At 52.2% G+C, this 16,963-nt stretch overlaps 1 protein-coding gene across 1 annotated transcript in view; it reads right to left on the bottom strand.

Annotated features, from left to right (window-relative positions):
• The window catches only part of Plod1 (procollagen-lysine,2-oxoglutarate 5-dioxygenase 1), a 34,223-nt gene that overhangs the window by 2,795 nt on the left and 14,465 nt on the right, over positions 1-16,963 (bottom strand). The window contains exons 2-15 of the mRNA XM_055615073.1: positions 15,698-15,841; positions 14,524-14,587; positions 13,276-13,373; positions 12,258-12,359; positions 11,606-11,737; positions 9,364-9,485; positions 7,666-7,770; positions 7,265-7,390; positions 6,449-6,590; positions 5,103-5,216; positions 4,444-4,509; positions 3,746-3,850; positions 2,443-2,589; positions 450-575 (exon numbers count right to left, since the gene is read on the bottom strand). Of these exons, the coding sequence (XP_055471048.1) occupies positions 450-575; positions 2,443-2,589; positions 3,746-3,850; positions 4,444-4,509; positions 5,103-5,216; positions 6,449-6,590; positions 7,265-7,390; positions 7,666-7,770; positions 9,364-9,485; positions 11,606-11,737; positions 12,258-12,359; positions 13,276-13,373; positions 14,524-14,587; positions 15,698-15,841 (1,593 nt within the window). The remainder of the gene's footprint in view (positions 1-449; positions 576-2,442; positions 2,590-3,745; positions 3,851-4,443; positions 4,510-5,102; positions 5,217-6,448; positions 6,591-7,264; positions 7,391-7,665; positions 7,771-9,363; positions 9,486-11,605; positions 11,738-12,257; positions 12,360-13,275; positions 13,374-14,523; positions 14,588-15,697; positions 15,842-16,963) is intronic.

The following is a 16,963-nucleotide window of genomic DNA, read 5'->3' as shown; positions in this document are numbered from 1 at the left end:
TGGTGCTCCCCACCAAGGCTCACAGTCTCCATACTCCCAAAGAAGCCTTCTTCCTCCTCATGACGGAAGCCCAAGCTCCCTCACCAGTGGCTGTCACTCAGTTGAGTGTTTATTGGGGTTTCTGAGAAGCCATGACCTGGCTCCCCTCACTTGGTTTTACAGCTCACATGAAGACAGAAGGAAACAGGGAGGCCAAGAACCTGTTACAGGACACAGGGCTACTGAGGAGGAAGGCAAGATGCAGAACCTCTGGCGTTTGTACTCTGGCTCCTGTGGACCCTTCCTCCTGCCAAGCTGTGCCTTGACCCCACTTGAACAGGGAGCCCTCCACACACTCCTGACACCAAGTTTCTCCTGAGCCCTGGGACACTGTCATAATCATTGGGTTTTGCTCACCAGAGCCTGGCATCTCCTGAGGCCTGCCTCCGGGACCTGAGGCCCTGACTCACCTCATAATCTTCCCCGACCTTATTCAGGGCTATGTTGACAGTGAAGGTAGAGGCATCGTGGTGTGGCATCAACGAAGGCTGCTCATCAGGCTTATATCGGACAACGAAGGCTAGATCAAACTGGGCCTGTGACAGGGCAGGGGACAAGAAGGCCTGCATCAGTCAAGAGAGGCTATGGAGGGCCAAGAGTGTATAGTGAGGCTTTATCTAATCTGCTGTGATGCTCCCTCTCAAGGGTGGGACTGCTTCAGTCCTCCAATGCCCGGAACAGCAGCTGGCACAGACAGTCTCAGGAAGAATGTAAGGAAAGAGGGAGAGGGCCAGGGGAGTTAGAGGGTGGGAAGAGAGAGGAAGGAAAGGAAGGCAGAGTGAGAAGAGGAATGAATCCAACTCTGTTTTCCCTTTCTGGCTACTACATAGATTGCTGATTCCGAGAATAGGTCCTTAGAGAAGGGCCTACTCCAGAGGACCATAGTCCTATTCCCGGTGCCCAAATGGTAACTCACAACCATCAGCAAGTCTAGTCCAGTCCCAGAGAACCCAACAACCTCTCTGTCCTCTGCAGGCAGCACATCCATGATGAATAGACATACATACAGGCAAAGCACTCATACATGTAAAGTTAAAAATAAGAAGAAAAGGGAAGGCATGCCTGTGAGTCAGGAGAATTGTTTCAAGTTTGAGGCTTGCTTGGCCTACATAGCAAGTTCTAGCTAGGCTTGAGCTATACAGAAAGACCCCATCTCATAAGGCCAAAAAGAGGGGGCGGGGATGGAATGGGGGAATGTAGCTTGGTGGAGATGCATGAAGGCAGACTTGTAAATGATGCCATTAAATAGACAGGGGTGGGGGCACCTGGAATCCCAGCACTCCAGGAGGTGGGGGCAGGTAGATCACTGTGAGTTCGAGGCCAGCCTGGGCTACAGAGAGAGTTCCAGGGCAGCCAAAGAGAAATCACGTCTTGAAAAACCAAAACCAACCAGACAGACAGACAGTAGGGATGGAATGGCCTCGCAGGCAGCTGAATGGCTTCTTTGGTGGACTAGTGAAGGCAAGGTTTAAAGATACAGGAAGCAGGCCTGGAGAGATGGCTCAGTGGTTAAGAGCACTTGCTGCTCTTTCAGAGGACCCAGGATCAGTTCCCAGCACCCACATGGCAGCTCACAGCTATCTGTTACTCTATGCCAGAGGATCTAACAGCTTCTTTTGGACCTTCATAGGACCTCAAACACTCCTATGCAAGTACACACAGCTACATTTAATTGAAAATAAATTTTTAAAAGCAAAAATATGAATACATTTATAAATAAATAAATAAGCAAAGGTATAGAAAACTTAACTAGGTGGTACACACCTATAATCCAAGTTATTTGGGAAGCCGAGGCAGGAGGGTCTAAAATCCTAGGCTGCAAAGTGAGTTCAAGGTCAGCTTGGACAAGTTCGTGAGACCATGTCTCAAAATAAAAAGGAAAAGGGGGAACCAGGATTTAGGCTTGGTGGTTCACACTGTAATCCCAGCTCTTGGGAAGCCAAGCAAGACGGAACATCTCAAGTTCAAGACCGACCTACTCTGCCTAGAAGAGACCCTATCCCCAAAAGACCCATTTCCATTTTAAAAACATCAACAAAACTCGAGAGCTGGGAATGTGACTCTGGTAAAATGACTGTCTAGACAAGCAAGGCCCTATGTTCAATCCCCAGTACCAATAAATAAATAACAAAAGATTCACAAGAGGCACACTCTGAGCCTACAGCAGAACGGTAGACCCACGGGTGCCTCAGGGCCCCACCCAGAGGTCTGTGTCTAAACACACACACACACACACACACACACACACACACACACACACACTCCCCTTCCCCCTCCCCCCTCCATACCTCACTTAATGAGGTGGTAGAGATATTACTTCCTTAGAGATCAGAATGTCTAGCCTCTCCCTAAAGCTGGGACTGTGCCCACCATCCCCGTCCTGTGGCTTCCAGGCAGACCCACCCTGGTGTAGTAGCCAGGGTACAGCTTCTCAGTCATGGGGGCGATGTACTCCACCAGGAACTTGTGCCACTCCCGCTCAAAGGTGATCTGGTTCATGTGAATGTCAATGGTGGGCACGTTTTCATAGCCACCCTGGATGCGGTTGTCCTAGAAGTGAGCAGGGGAGAGAATCTAAGATGGCACCCAGACTCCCATGCCCTGATACCCAGGCTCTGGACTCATCCCTTCCCCTTGACCTTGGCACAGGATGCGACATTATATGAGGGGGTAGGCTGGGGGAGTTGTAGATGTCCTTAAAGTCCTAATCCACTGACTTCAGGTTAATCAACTGAGAGGTCATCCTGGGTGCTCAGATCAGGTGAACCTTTTAACAGAGAATCTTGGGCAGACAGGTCCTGGCTCATGCTGGCCGTGGAGAGCCTGGCTGTCCCTGTGTTCTCCAGCTTCAGGGAACTGACTTGCTGTAACAGCCTCATGAGCCCAATCCATCGACAAAGAACAGCTCCAGCAGACCCCCAAAGTGCAGCTTTGTGAGATCCTGAGCTTAGGACCCAGATAAGGCAACCCTAGAGCCTGACCCTCAGAGACTAGGAGACAATGGGTGCTTTGGAGGCTCTGTCTTGATGCTGAGAAACGAACTCAGAATCTTGAAACACTGAGCAGGTGTTCTGCCACTGAGCTACCTGGTGTTTTAAAGCCCCTTAGAAATGGCATAGAAACAGGGACTACCATTCACTGAGGCTCGGGGGTCCAGGGGCTATCCCTGTCACTAAAGCATACAGTTCTGCAGATCTTCCCAGACACCAAAATACCTAAGTCAGGGAGGTAACCAGAAGAACGCTTAGTCCAGCCGTAGGGTCAGAGATCAGCCATTTGGAGGCACACAGACCTGGGAACCCGCATATTTTTAAAGGCAATGCTGAAAGTTCCCAAGCCATGTGTGGGCAAGGGACTCCTGAGAACAAATGTTCATTATGCCACTTGCATCACATGGCCGAGGAATGTGGACCTGGTACCCAATGCCCTTCGTCCCCCGCTGGCTCATTCCTCCCCACTTCACACGCTTGCCTGGGGCAGGAGGCTGAGGCATTCAAATAACAAGCCAGGGACGAAAACTCTGAACCCCACTTTAAGGCATCTCAAAGCCACACAACTGGCAATGTCTGTTTGGCTAAACCTTGTGCTCTTGCCCGCCTGCACCCTGAAAGTAGAGTCCTGGGCAGACTGCTTAGGTGGGTGGAAGAGTCCAGCAGGGAGGCTGGGTGAAGGCATTCTCCCTCAGCCCCCCAGGTGTCTGTGGTACCTTGTTATCACCCAGAGACCACTGGCCAAAGTGCTCCATCTCCTCCACCAGCTCGTCACAGGCCGCCTCTGTGAAGATGGGGAACCAGTAGACATCTGGGCAAGGCTGGGAGGAATGAAGACTCTGTCACGGGAGTCCAGACTCACAGTACCATGTTCTCCTCAAACTGTGGGATCCCCTGCGGGCTCCTCCCCCACCCCGTTCCCTCATCCTCAGGGAAATGATCTGAGTGTCCCCAAGGAGTAATGGCTCAGTGAGCTGGTTGTGCTGAGTGAGGGGCCGAAGAGGAACAGAGACCAGATGGACTTTCCAGCCAATGTTACAGCCACACTGTCACTGTCAGCCATGGGAGAGTGTACACCTTGGGCAGAGACTACAGGCATGGGCAAGAGGACAGAGCCCCCATCCCGCATTCTTGGCTCAGAGGTTGAATTTGGAGGATGGTCCTTCCTCCTCTTGATCCTTCTGCCTCTGCCCCCAGATTACACGCTTACACTACCATGCCCACAGTTCCATCCTTCTTGTCAAAGGACCTACAGACCTCAGCTGAAAAGCGCTGCTGGGGGAGAGGCCAATCTACCCCAAGCATGGCCAGAGCAGACAGACAGAAAGGTGCCTCTCCCCACCCCCAGCCCCGCCCCATTCAAGCTCCACCCCCATGCACTTCCACAGCAGCAACAGGGATACGAAGCCCATACCGTCTCCACCAGCTTCCCCGCGAGGGCCTTGGTGTAATTCTCATGGATGTACTTCTCTTTCCAGTCCTGTAGAGAATGCAACATGGGGTGGGGTTTCTAGGCCTGGCCTGCGTCAGCTGTGTCACCCCAAGCTTAAAAGCATGGAGTCTCCGGCCTGCAGGTCTCCCCCCCAAAACCTGAGCAGGTCTGAACTCGCCACAGGCAAATCGCGTGTGCCTGCTGGGTGTGGGAGTGTTGTCTGCATACACAGGATCTCACATTTGCACCTAAATGTACATTTGTATGTCTGTATGTGTCTGTGACTAGGCATGGACAAATGCCCATGTCAGCTACACGCCCTGTCATTTTAGGTATACTGTCACATGCTGTCACAGCCACTGCTTCCTCTGAACATCGAAACACCCTCAGGGGTAGGCCAAGCCAGGGAAGTCCCAATTCAGAACCAAAACAAGCGATGCTCAAAGGTTAACAAGGCTCAATTAAGCCATAGCTCCCTGCTCCACTAGAGGGCGCTGTGTCTCAGGCTCCATCCATGCTGGAATAGCCCTGGAGGTGAGTGGGGACACGTGGAGAACAGGTCACAAAGTCTCCCCGTTGACAAGATCAGCCAGCTGGAGTCTCTTTGACTTCCAGCCCAGGTCAACCCACCCAGGTCTCACCTCAGGGTTGCTGAACACCTCCCAGAGGTCATTATGCAGGTGGGTGGTCTGGTAGTTATCCAGGGACAGCAGGTGGCCAAAGGTATGGCGGTTGGTCAGGAACATGAACACGTCCTGGAGGAGAGTTGGTGGACAGAAAGGCCTCCTCACCCCACACGCCCCAGGAAGGGGCAGTGCAGTGCTCCACCCCAGGTTCAACCTTCTAAGATAAGGACCCGTGAGTACAGTGTGTGTCCCCGGCACCCAGCACAGCCCCACCCCGGGGATGCAGACAGAGCCTCCTGGAGGACTGAATATAAAAAGAAAAGGACCCTCTCTCCCTTTCGGCACTGGGGATTGAACCCAGAGCCTCAAGCCCTGTAGGGCAAGAACACTGCCAAGGGCTGTGATCCTGACCCGCTGATCACAGGGGAAATCCTAACCACGCTCTCACATCAGAACACACGAATCAGGCCTGGTGAGATGATTAAAGCCCGACAGCCCGAGTGCAAGCCTTAGAACCCATGTAAAGGCGGAAGGAGAAAATCAACTCCAGGAGATTCATGTGCCACCCATACACAGAGACAGACATACACACCCAGGGGAAAGAGATCACAACACTGAGTGAGACATAAGGACACTCCATTTGATCACAACACTAGAAAAAAATCACAAAGAAATGTACAGTGGGAGCCAGGTGTCACAGCACATGGTCACATGCTTATATTAACCTAGCACTCAGGAAGCAAAAGCAGAGATCACGACCCTGTCTCAAAACAATACATACACACATGGGCACGCACACACAAACAAACAAAAAAGCAAAGGACATGAGTTGAGACATGAAGACATATGAATGTCTCTTGGACATACTTCCCAGACTACTTTGAGGTGAGAAGTTTAGTTTTCTTTAAACTGTATCAAAATAACAAAGTGTGGTGGCACACTTCTGTAATCTAAGAATTTGGGAGGCTGAGGCAGGAGGATTAGGAGTACCTTGCTGGACAAGGTGCTGCATGCCTGTAATCCCAGCACTCAAGGAGGCAGAGGCAGGAGAATCTCTGTGAGTTCGAGACCAGCCTGATCTACAAAGCAAGTCCAGGACAGCCAAGGCTACACAGAGAAACCCTTTCTCAAAAAAACAAAACCCAAAACCCCAAAACAAATGCCTACCTTGAAGCATCAACACAACAAACAAAAATTACAAATAAACAGTGAAACAACTGGTCCCTGCAGCCCTGAGGACCAGCCTTGTCACCCAGGGCCTCAGAAGCTCCTGGACATACAGTGACAAGATGGCCCAATGTGCCGGTCAAGGTTGGAGAGCCACACCCCCGGCACAAGGACCCGCATGAAGTCCCACTGACCTGCTGCCGGACATTAGCGCAGAAACTCATGTCAGGATCCAGCTTGCTGTGGTGGAACAGGTCCACGTGCCGCAGCTCAGCCCTCAGGGCACTGCCCTTGATCAGGTAGATGTTTGAGATGTAAGGCACATTCCAGACACCACTGAGGGAGAAAGGGGAGATGATTAGGGTCACAGGCTAGCAGGAGGGCTCAGAGGCTGGCAGCCTGGAGCCGGGGGGGGGGGAATATGCTGTATCAAAATTATAAATAAAATGGATGTGGTGGGTGTAATCCCAGAACTTGGGAGACTGAGGCAGGCAGATCAGGAGTTGAGCCTATTCAACTTGAGGTCATAGCTGGTATGGGGGGGATTCATTTGAGGGTGATGATCTGTTTTTTTAAAGTGTTTTTTTTATTTTATTTTGTATACCTGCATGTACACAGGACATGGGTGGAGATCAGAGGACAACTTTTGGGACCTGGTCTCTCCTTCCACCATGTAGGTCTTAGGGATTGAACTCACACTGTCAAGCTTGGCAGAGGGTGCCCTTCCTCACGGAGCCATCTTGCCAGATCTAAGCTGACTGTTTTCTCTTATTTTGTTTTGGTGCTGGAGACCTTGCAAACACTGTACTGCTGAGTTAAGTCCTAAACTCCACAGTGCTGATCTCCTCCTCCCACCCTGGGCACTGCAGCCCAAGACAACTTTCAGGAATTCTTCTATGTGTCTGTCTGACTCTAGTCCTCTTTGCTTGAGGTTCAGTAGCAACTGGAACAGGAATGCAAGGGAGGGAGGTTCCACAAACCCGGAAGAGGTGATGGTAATGGATACTCACACACGCCGCCCCTGCACAATGTCCACGTAGTCCTCTGAGCGGGCGTAGTACCCATCAGCACTCAGTGCCCCCCAGAAGTTGGACCAGAGCCTCCCATGGCGGGTCATGAGTGGCGCAATGATATTCCTGAGTAAGGGACAGGGGCAGACCAGTCTAAGGATGGAGAGTGGAGGGGCCCAGTAACCTGTGATTTGCATGAAGGGATCTCTATGCTTGTCACTGGGGTAGGGCAGGCCTGGCTCCTCAGAAACCTGAACCCTCCTATGCTGGGGACAAACCCACAGGGTGCCATTCTGTCAGCCTTTGGAGCTGTCAGGCTGGGAAGCCCAAGAAGAAGGGGAGAAAGTCAAGGGGCTTCCACTCTGACCAGGCTTAGCTCAGGGGACCACCCACAGTCTTACTTGTTTTGCTCAATCAGGAGCCTTAGACTGTTGGGCTCAGTCAGAGCCACGTCAGCATCCACACTGAAGTAGTAGGTGCAAGTCTGGTCCTGGCGGCACAGGTCTCTGTGGGAGGAAAAAGGATGAAGGAGAGAGGAAGGGAGAAGCCATCACAACATCTCAGGCTGGTCCCAGAGCTTCCCCAGAAGATACATCTGTCATTGTAGTTTGGCTTCATGATGTACCAGGAAAAGGGCCTTAGAATTCATGGGAACTCAGGCGCAGGCTGGGACCTCAAAGGTCCTGCAACTCTAATGCCTAGACCCCAAGCTTCTGAACTCTCAGATTAAGGACCTGGCAATGGCAAAGGCCTGATCTGGGGGAAGCACAGCCCACCAGATGAGACTCAACACTACCTGTCTTGAGAGCAACTGGCAGCTAGCACCAGCGGGAGCTGGGGACGTCCATCAGTGGCAAAACTGGCTTGGCATGTATTAGGTCCCGGGTTTATCGCTAGTACCCCACAGGTGAAAATAAAAAATAAAAAGTGTGCCACGGGCTATGATGGCGCACTGCTGCAGTCACAGCACCTGACAGGAGAATCTGAAGTTCAAGGCCAGCTTTGGATACACAAGAGTTCAAGGCCAGACTGGGCTACATGAGAGCCTGCCTCAAATATGCCAAAAAACCTCCTTAAAATGTCCCTTTTGTTCAACTAGTGTGAAGCTTCCAACTGCCGGGTCTGTTCCACCCAGAAGCTAAGAATGGTTTTCTGTTCTTTTATGACTAGGAGAGGGCGGGAAAAATCAAAAGAAAATTATGCCTTCCTTTGAGGAAGTCAAATTTCAGTGTCCCTAAATAAAATCTTTCTGGAACACAATCCCATTCATTATATATCGGTGGCCATCTTTATGCTACAAGGGCAGACAGCTCAGCAAGGCGATGGGCCCTCTGACCTGACTGGCAGAGCTGATTATTATCCAGTCCTGTACATGAAGCTTGCCAGCCCCAGACTGAGACAGAGGAATTTTTTATTTTCCGAAACAGCATGTAGCCCAAGAGGGCCTTGAGCCAGCTATGTAACTGAGGATGACTTTGAACTCCTGACCCTTCTGCCTGAGATTTCAGGTGTGCACTACCATGGCCAGTTTATGTGGCGCTGAGGAGCAAACACGGAGTGTCACCAAGCAGGCTAGGCAAGCCCTCTGCCATTGAGCTACAGCCCTAGCCTTAGACCAATGGATTCGTGGGTCTTCATTTTTGTTTTTTTTTTTTTTTGTTGTTTTTTTTAGTGTGTATGTGCACCACAGCACACAGAGGAAGGTCAGAGGACAACTTCAGGAGTCGGATCTATCCTCCCGCAGCCGGGTGGTCAGGCTCAGAGGTGAGCACATTTACCCAGTTTTCATATTTTTAATAATAAAACAAAAAGTCAGAGGTCGTTTCTCTGTCAGCCTTTCTTTCCTCTTTCCGTAATTTGCTTCCAAAACCCACATGACACTGTCTGGGAGTGCCCGAGTTGAACTGACAGAGACTACTTCCTCATTTCACAGAGGAGAGCCCTGAAACCCAGACACAGTCAGGACTATGTTGGAGACCACAGGGCCTTCTGAATTCCCAGCCCGCTGCTCCCAATGCCATGGCCCATCTGTCTGCTGCCATCAATCCACCACCGTCAATATAGGAACCCCTTGACTGAGAACCCTGTATCCGACTTACGCGCCCATGTTCCTGGCTTCTGCGTTGGGCATGCGCTCCTCAGGACCCACTAGCTTCACGGACTGGTACTCACTGCCGTGCTCTGTCAGGAACTGCTCTACCTGAAGCTTGTGGTGCTGTTCCTGAGGGGTGGGAGGCAGGGCACAGGTGAGGGTACAGACCCCGGGAAAAACGGCACCCCTGCCACTCGCCAGAGGATGCTCCATCTCTGGCACACTTCTGCCACCTCTGTCCGGGTGCCCTTCCCTGGTGATCCTTTCATCATCTTCCCTGGCCAGGCCCTGACGCATAGGCCTCTTCATAGCTCTGTCATCAGGACAGCCCCTCCTCCCAAAGACATCCAGAAACTCTGATGATCTCTGAGGTGCGGTGTTAACCAGTGTACCAAGGGGATCTGGATGCATCTGTGACAGTCTCTGCCAGGGACTGTCTCCATATCCTGGGGACATGGTGAGAACAGGATTTTTAGTCCCAAACCTAAGCATGGATGTCCAACCGATTGACATTGTAGAATCACATCAACATCTACGAATGCTCTCCTGGGATGCGTGTCCCACTGCCTTTCTGTCTATAGGGGCCCGATGTCCTTGAGGTGGATGTGAGTAAGGCAGGCAAGGAGCCAACCTGAGTGGGAGACTGGGGTCCCTGGAATGAGACTCAGAGCTCAGAGAGCACAAAGGGGCCCCCAGACTGGGTAAGACTTGGTCAGTCACAGCCACAGCAAAGCAGCTGAGAGGTCAGGCTTTACCTAGCCAGGAGAGTGCTGAGCCACCAAGCCTGTTCCCTGAGCTCAGGACTTGTACCCATCCCCTGGAGCTGCTAACACAATGGAAACCAACTTGACTTGTCACCCAATCAAACCCAGAAGCACCAAGGAGACAGGAAGCAAAAGTGATAACAGTCAGGGTGTGGTGGCTTGAATGAGAACGGACCCCACGGACCCCATAGGCTCACGCTTGAATACTTGGTCCCCAGTTGGTGGAACTGTTTGGGAAGGATTAGGAGGTGCGGTCTTGTTGGAGAAGGTGTGTCACTGGGGGCAAGCTTTGAGGTTTCAAAAGTGTTCTGCCATCCCGAGTGCCCTCTCTCTCTCTGCCTGCTGCTTGTGACTCTACATGTGAGCGCTAAGCTGTTCCTGCCACCATGCCTTTGTTCCACCATCATGGACCCTAACCTTCTGGAACCATAAGCCCAATCAATTCACAATGTATTTTGCAAGTTGCCTTGGTCATGGTGTTTTGTCACAGCAACAAATAGGTACCTAAGACACAAGGGTACACACTGGAATAGGCAGCCTTTTTCCCCTTGCTGTTATGGATAAAACCTAGGGACTCAGGACTGTTCAGCCATTAAGAGTGCTTGCTGAGCTGGGAATGGTGACCCACGCCTTTCATACCAGCACTTAGGAGGCAGAGGCAGGCTGCCAGCCTGGTCTACAGAGTGAATTCCAGGACAGTCAGGGCTACACAGAGATACCCTGTCTCAAAAAAAACTAAATATAAATAAATAAGTAAATAAATAAGGAAAGGAAGGAGGGAGGGATGGAGGGAGGGAGCAAGCCAGCGAGTAAGTGTGTGCTCTCACGCCTGCTGCTCTTCCAGAGGACCTGAGCTTGCTTCCTTCCCAGCATGTCGGACAGTTCACAACCACCTGTAACTCCAGCTTCCGGGCATCCAACACCCTCATCTGGCCTCCATGGGTACATGGACTCATGTGTACACACACACACACACACACACACACACACACACACATAATTTTAAAAATTAGAATATTTAGAACCGAGGGCCCGCATACACTAGGCAAGTACACGAGAGCTAAGCTACCTACCTATCCCTTTATAAAACTTTTTCACAGGAGAGGGACAGGCTCACCGAATAGACAAGGCTGGCCTTGAACTCACAAACCTCACCCCTCAGCGCCCTCAGTAGCTGGACAACCCCTCCCCACCCCCTTTCTCTTTTATGCACCTCACTGGTCAACTTGTCTAACCCTTGCAGCAATTCCATGTCATTAGCACAATCCGACCTCAACTTGCTCGGCGAGAAAACAGCACAGAGCTGAAGGTTGATGGCCCAGGTCACTCAGTGTTGCCGGGGCACGGGCACAGGCCTCCTGACCTAGTCAGCCTAGAGGTTTGGGGGCAAAGCCCACCTCCCCCACTTCCATTCCGCCCAGGTTCAGTGAGGTCCCCAGAGGTCTCAGGCCCTCAAGATGCGCCTACACAGCAGCTTCGACTCACTTGGTTGTGGATGAAGAGCCGCATCTGTTTCTGGGGGTACCGTAGGCGCAGCAGCCGAAGGAAAAACAGGGAGAGGAATGGCGTGGGCTGCTCAATGAACACACCAACCAGGACGATGGGGAGAGCTCCATCCTGCGGAGGGAAGGACAGAACAGGAGTCAAGCAGGGTCTACTCACTGCCTGCCACCAAGCCCCTCCCACACCCCAAGGAAGCTTGACGCAGAAGCACCATGGCCTTGGGAAGCTAGATGCCCACTGGGTCGCAGAACATCAAAGCAGGCCAGACAGGCATGGGCTGGCAGGACTCATGGTGAGGCCTGTCTAAGAAAGCTACAATCAGATCCCAGGCTCCGAACAAGGCCAGTGGATAGCCTTGATGACACCAGATCCTGGCTGGTGTGGTGTTCAAGTTGGGCCATAAATGGCGACAGAGGAAGAGGCTATAGGAGCACAAAGGGCTAGGGAGAAGAAAATGGACTCAGACATCAGACAGGAAGCCGGAGCCTGTGTATTCTGGAGAAGCCTCTTGAAAGAGGCACTTGGGTGCCCCCAAAGACAGAGAAATAACCTCTTATCTCTACCTCCCACACACCCCCCGCCCATCTCATGGGACTGCCTTCAACTGTTCCCCTTAGCCCAGGCCTGGCCTCACCTCAATGCCCTTGAGGCTTCGCAGGCCCTCATCACACACGGTGCAGCCCGTCTCGAAGGTCCAGAATCGAGGAATGTAGTTGCCCAGGTAGTTCAGCTGCAGCTGTTGGGAGTCAAATGTGGGGTTGGAAAGGAGCCAAGCCAGCCATATCCTGCAAACTAGCAAACTCCATATTTTGCAGTCTTGGAAGAAATGCTTCATCACCCAGAAGAGCATCCTGGCTGCCGAAGAGGGAGCTGGGGGCTTATAAAAGCCCAGATTCCTAGGGACTCGTCTCCGCAGGAGTTCAGGAGCACAGCTGGCTGGAACCAAGATCTGCACTTTCCTTTGTCTTCTGGGTTTTTGGGAGGATGGGGTGGGGGTAGGGTGGAGTGGGGAGGGGCATAGTCTCAAGTAGTCCAGGCTAACCTTGAACTAACCACATAGCCAAGGATGATTTTGAATTCCTGAGTTGAGAGATTATAGGTGTGCACCATCATGTCTGGTTTACGTGGTCCCTGGGGCTCAAACCCAGGGCCTCAAGCATGCTAGGCGAGGACTCTACCCTTGAGTTATACCCTCAGCCACAGATCTGCATTTCCCCCCTGGCTCTCTTTCCTTTCCTGACCATGGGACTCTAAGGCTGATGATAAACAAATATGCTATGAGCCATAAACCAGTCCTCTGGGACCATGGGTCTGCTGTCCCCAGCCACCACCTGCCCTCAGCCCCTCCCACCACACCGTGAGTGCAACAACTCTCCTATCTGTGACAGACTGGTCCCTGAACAGGCATCCACTACATGCTCACTCAGGGAATAAATGACTGCCATATCCAAACAGCTGGGGACAGTGGCCTCTTACAGGTCTGTGGTCCAGCAGAGATGGACAGGGCACGATTACCCACCACAGTGGAGAAACCTAACAACCAAGCTTGTATCGGAGGACCCCAACAGTGGCACTAGCCGCAGGCTGCAGGCACAGTAGAACTAGGACCCTGGCTTCCACCCACACTCCCCCAAGGCTCAGCACCTCCCTACCTTAGTGGGTCCATTGCCATGGATGACCACCGGGAGAGTGTCGTAGGCCAGATTCCGAGCTCTCACATGACCCATTTCAAACTTGAGTACCACTTCATCTGGGGGTCAGAGAGCACAGTGGCAGAAGGACCAAGGCTGGAGCTCGTAGGCTGCAGCTCTGCGACAGCCATTTCACCCCTCTAAGTTTTCCTACCTGTTCCCCTTCCTTTTGCTTTTAAAGATTTACTTTTATTCTTGTGGGTGTATCCGTTTGTCTGTGTACTTGAGTGCAGGTGCCCAAGGAGGCCAGAGGTATCAGCTCCTCTGGAGATGGAGTTAAAGGTGGCCGTGACCTGCCTGACAGGGTACCAAACTTCCATCTTCTAGGAGATTTCCTAACTACTGAGCTATCTCTGCAGCCATGCTCTTTAAAACTTACATTTAGCCAGGCATGATGGCCCATGCCTTTAGGCCTAATGGACAGAGGCAGGCAAATCTCTGAGTTCAAGGCCTGTTTGGCCTACAGGGAACGTTCCAAGACAAAGGCTACACAGAGAAACCCTGCCACAAAAATAAAAACTAAATAAAAACTAAAATAAAATCACATTTATTTATTTAGTGTTGGGGGTATGTTCTGGGACTCAAACTCAGGTCTTCAGGCTCGGCAGCAAGCACCTTTGCCCACTGAGCCATCTTGCCAGCCCTGAAATTCCTTCTTCATGGGGTAAATGTGTGGCTGAGAAGCACTTGGCAAAACAGCACCAAAAGAGCACAGAAGCCACACTGACCCCTGTCCTTAGTGCAGTGACTCATTAGAGTGGGAAGTGGGGTGGGGGAGGGGCAGCCCCAGCCACAAGAGGCAGCACTGGGTGGGGTATGTATGACAATCAGGAAGACCTACTGTAGCAAAGTCATCACCGGCCAGGGGCCCAAGGCGAAGGGGCCCTTGTGCCGACATGACAGTGCAGGGCAGAGTCAAGTGGCAGGTGCCTCACTGCCTCCTCCGAAGAGAAACAGCTGCCCCTCTCCCCGCTTCTGAGAGACATCTGGAGGGTCTCTGGGGACTGAGGCAGGAGGCTTACAACAGCCCAGCACAATGAGGAGCCAAGGAGGAGCCACTTGGTTTTCCTGCTTTGGTTCCAGCCCTGGCAGGAATCCCCAACTCCTTTCCACCCACCTCCCCTTCCTCCTCAGGCTCCACTCCTCCCCTCTAAGATTCTACCTCCTTTCTCCTCTCAGGCTCCACCCCCTCCCAGTGCCACTGCTCACCCAAGGCTCCATCCAGGTTCTGGAAGATTCGGCAGCGATGGTCCAGGCTGATATTGATTTGCTCCTGCAGGAAGGAGGGCGTGGGCTGCAGCAAGGACATGCCCCAGCCATGACCAGGTCCCCAGCACACCCAGCATGGGGAGCCTGTCTCCACACTGGCTCAGCCAGAGACATCCTGGCTCTATAACAGAGAACCAGGAAGTCTCAAGACTGGAAAGAACCTAAGGAAGCAGCTGGCTCTATCATAAGGATGTTAGCCATGTCACAGAACGCTCTGAGGCATAGTGTTGCTATGTGTCACTCTCCAGTGCAGGTTCCTATGGACATATATGGACCTGATCTTCACAACAACTCCTGTGAGAAATGCTAACTGCACTGCTTTTCATACCTTAACAACTTTTGGGTTCAGAGGCAGGATCTTAGAATGTGAAGGTTGGTTTGAGCTACGTAGCCCAGGCCGGTCTCAAGTTCATGATCCTCCAGCCTCGGTCTCCCACATGCTGGGATTACAGACACACTATAAGGCCTGGCTTTCTTTTACATTTATTTATTTATTTATTTATTTATTTATTTATTTATTTATTTATTTATAGGTGGATGAGTGTTTTGCCTGCAACACACATAAGGACACCATGTGCATATACCCAGAGATCAAAAAAGGGCATCAGATCCCCTGGAACTAGAATTACAGACAACTCTGAGCCATCATTTGGGTGTTGGGAATAGAACCTGTGTCCTCTGCCACAGCAGCAAGTGCTCTTAGCCACTAAGCTATCTCTCCGGTCCCGTACATTTATTCACTTTGTATGTGCTTATGTTTGTGTGCATGCAGGTGCCACAGTCCATGGATGGAGGTCAGAGGACACCCTCCAGAAGCTTGTTCTCTGATTCTGCCACGTGGGTCCTGGAGACTGAACTGAGTCACCACGCTTGGCGGCAAACACCTTTCCCCACCGAGCCACGTTGCGGACTTTGCTTTCACCCAACCTCGGTGTACTGAGCAATGACCGTGTTATTTAAAAGCCCCCCTCCCCCGGCCCCCAGTCTGTGGCAGCTTGTCACGGCAGCCCAAACTGACCGAAGACACCAACCCAGAGGCTCAGATGCCAGAGGACTGTCCCCAGTGTAGCCTGGCCAGTGGGACTCAGTCCCTAGCTCACCCACCACCTCTTACCCTCTTCTCTGGGTCCAAGAAGATCTTGGTGTAAAAGAGCTGATCGCTGTCACCGTCCTGCCCCTCCCACTCGGCCACCAATTTGCTGAGGTTGGGGGCATAACCAATGAAGCCTGTAGTGGTAGTGGGGATGGAGACGAGACACTTAGCTTACAGCCTCTGGGCCGGCTTCCTCCATTCCCTGCTGCCTCCCACTGCCTTACTCACAAACCTCGCCTCTTCTCTTCTGACTGAGGGGAGGTGGGATGGGAGCTAGCTGATGCTGCCAGCTGAGCACTCCCAAGACCAACGGAGCCCACTGAACTGCACCCACTTAGAGCTAGGCCCCTGGAGAGCAGATCTGAAAGGGTCCAAGCTTGGATTCCCGTTTATATAGTCATGTGAGCAACCGGATCGGAGAACGGGAGAGGCTGAAAAAATGTCACACAGCACTCCAGTGTCTGAGCCCCCGAAAGCAGGGAAAGCCCAGAGGAGCTCCTGGGAAAAGTGAGGGCCGCACAAGCAGGAAACAGGACATGTGACTCCTGGGCTAGCGCCTCCCCCACCCCACCAGGGCACAGCAACGGGTTAGCTCTCTGGGCCAGTGAGACTTGCTCTCCCCACCGAGTCAGGGTGGGGCCTGTGGGTTCTACCCTCTGAAAGGACTAGAAAAGTCTGAGGAGCTGAAGTGTCAGAACGGTTACAAGCCAATGACAGGGGGGCCAGGCTCAGTACCAGGAAAGGATGAGGCCCAGGTGGTAGCGGGTGTAGGCCTGAAAAGGCAGATACGGAGATTTCTAATTGTTTCTGAGAAAGGGTCTCATGTAGCTCTGGCTGGCTTTTCCTCATCGGTTAGCCAAGAATGACCTTATGGACCTCCTGCCACCATGTCTCCAATTCTGGGACTGCAGGTGTGTGGCACCATGCCGCCTACGCAGTGCTGGCCATGGAAGCCAGGGCCTTGTGTGTGCCAGGCAAGCATTCTACCAACTGAGCTACAACCTTGCCCTGTCTTGTGGTTTTAATTTTTTTATGTATTTATTTGTGTGTACGGTGTATGAGTGTGTGTGGGGGGGGGGGGGAAAGGGTGGGGTTGGGGGTGTGGTGTGTGGGGGGGGGGGGGGGGGGGGGGAAATGAGTGGGTATGGGTGTGTTGTGAGTGGGGGGGTAGGTGGGCGTGTACATGAGGGTGTGTGAAGTAAGTGATTGAGTGGGGGGGTAAGTGTGTGTGGGTGAGGGTGAGTATGTGTGAGGGTCAGGGTGTGTGAGATGTGTGTGTGTGTGTGT

Source organism: Psammomys obesus, unplaced genomic scaffold, assembly GCF_907164565.1.
Source record: "Psammomys obesus unplaced genomic scaffold, mPsaObe1.curated_primary_1811, whole genome shotgun sequence".
In the NCBI taxonomy this organism is placed as follows: domain Eukaryota; kingdom Metazoa; phylum Chordata; class Mammalia; order Rodentia; family Muridae; genus Psammomys; species Psammomys obesus.
This window is presented reverse-complemented; position numbering and strand designations above follow the sequence as displayed.